The following is an 834-nucleotide window of genomic DNA, read 5'->3' as shown; positions in this document are numbered from 1 at the left end:
ATAATGAAGAACGCAGCCCTCGGGACTCAATACAATTATTACGAGGCCATCGTCGCCCCCTGCACTCACACACACGTCTCACCACACGGCCACGCCGGCAAGCAGCAACAACAGTGGGGCACGCACCCACGCAGTGCTGCTGCTGCTGGCGTCGGTGTTGCGGTCAGGAAGCTTCGCGCCCTCTCCCGCAGAGGTGGGCGTACCGGCATCAGTGTTGGAAGCCTCTTCGGTGGTGGTCTCTGATTGAGGTGTGGCTGTGGGGGGAGTGTGATCGGCTTCCTTCACTGTGGCGGAGTTTTCTGTTTCTTTGCTCTCTGCCTCGCTGGAAGTCGGAGGAGCGACTTCGGTGCTGGCACTACTCTCCTTTTCTTCACTGGTGCGTGCACCGTTTAGTTTCTCTCTGCTTGTGGCGGTGTCAAGCGATTTGGTGCCGTCACGTTGAAGTTCCGCTCCTTCCTGAGTCTGCCGATTGTGTCCCTTTGTTGTGATGGGCTCGCCATCATGTGAGGGAGATTCGGGCGAATTAGGAGCCACTTTAGGCACTCCGCTGTCAACCAGGCCCTTTCCTTGCGTTTTGGCAGGAATTACCTTTTGCGGTGGTGAACGAGAGGGGTCACTTGTAGGTGGCGGGCTGCAAAGAGCCACAACCTTCTCGATGATATTCACATCGTGCTTAGGCGGTACCTTCACCTCATAGTTTTGTGTCTCCGGAATATTTTCAGCAGTCTGGCCAGTTGTAGTGGGCTTCACAGTAACAACATAGGTGATGTAGTTCGTAGCCGTTGAAGCTGTTTCAGGTCCCACCAATGGGCAGTCTTTTTCAGCGGCGTCAGA

General features: G+C 55.4%; 1 protein-coding gene across 1 annotated transcript; it reads right to left on the bottom strand.

The window, feature by feature from the left end:
• Positions 1 to 78: 78 nt before the first annotated feature.
• Positions 79 to 834, bottom strand: DQ04_23511000 (hypothetical protein; the record flags this gene model as incomplete). Its single annotated transcript, XM_009318168.1, has 1 exon — positions 79 to 834. A coding segment is annotated over one exon (756 nt), but the record flags the coding sequence as incomplete, so codon positions are not given.

Source organism: Trypanosoma grayi, assembly GCF_000691245.1.
Source record: "Trypanosoma grayi strain ANR4 Tgr_2351_V1, whole genome shotgun sequence".
NCBI classification, from domain to species: Eukaryota; Euglenozoa; class Kinetoplastea; order Trypanosomatida; family Trypanosomatidae; genus Trypanosoma; species Trypanosoma grayi.
The sequence above is the reverse complement of the archived record's forward strand: the minus strand, read 5'-3'. Positions and strand labels throughout refer to the sequence as shown.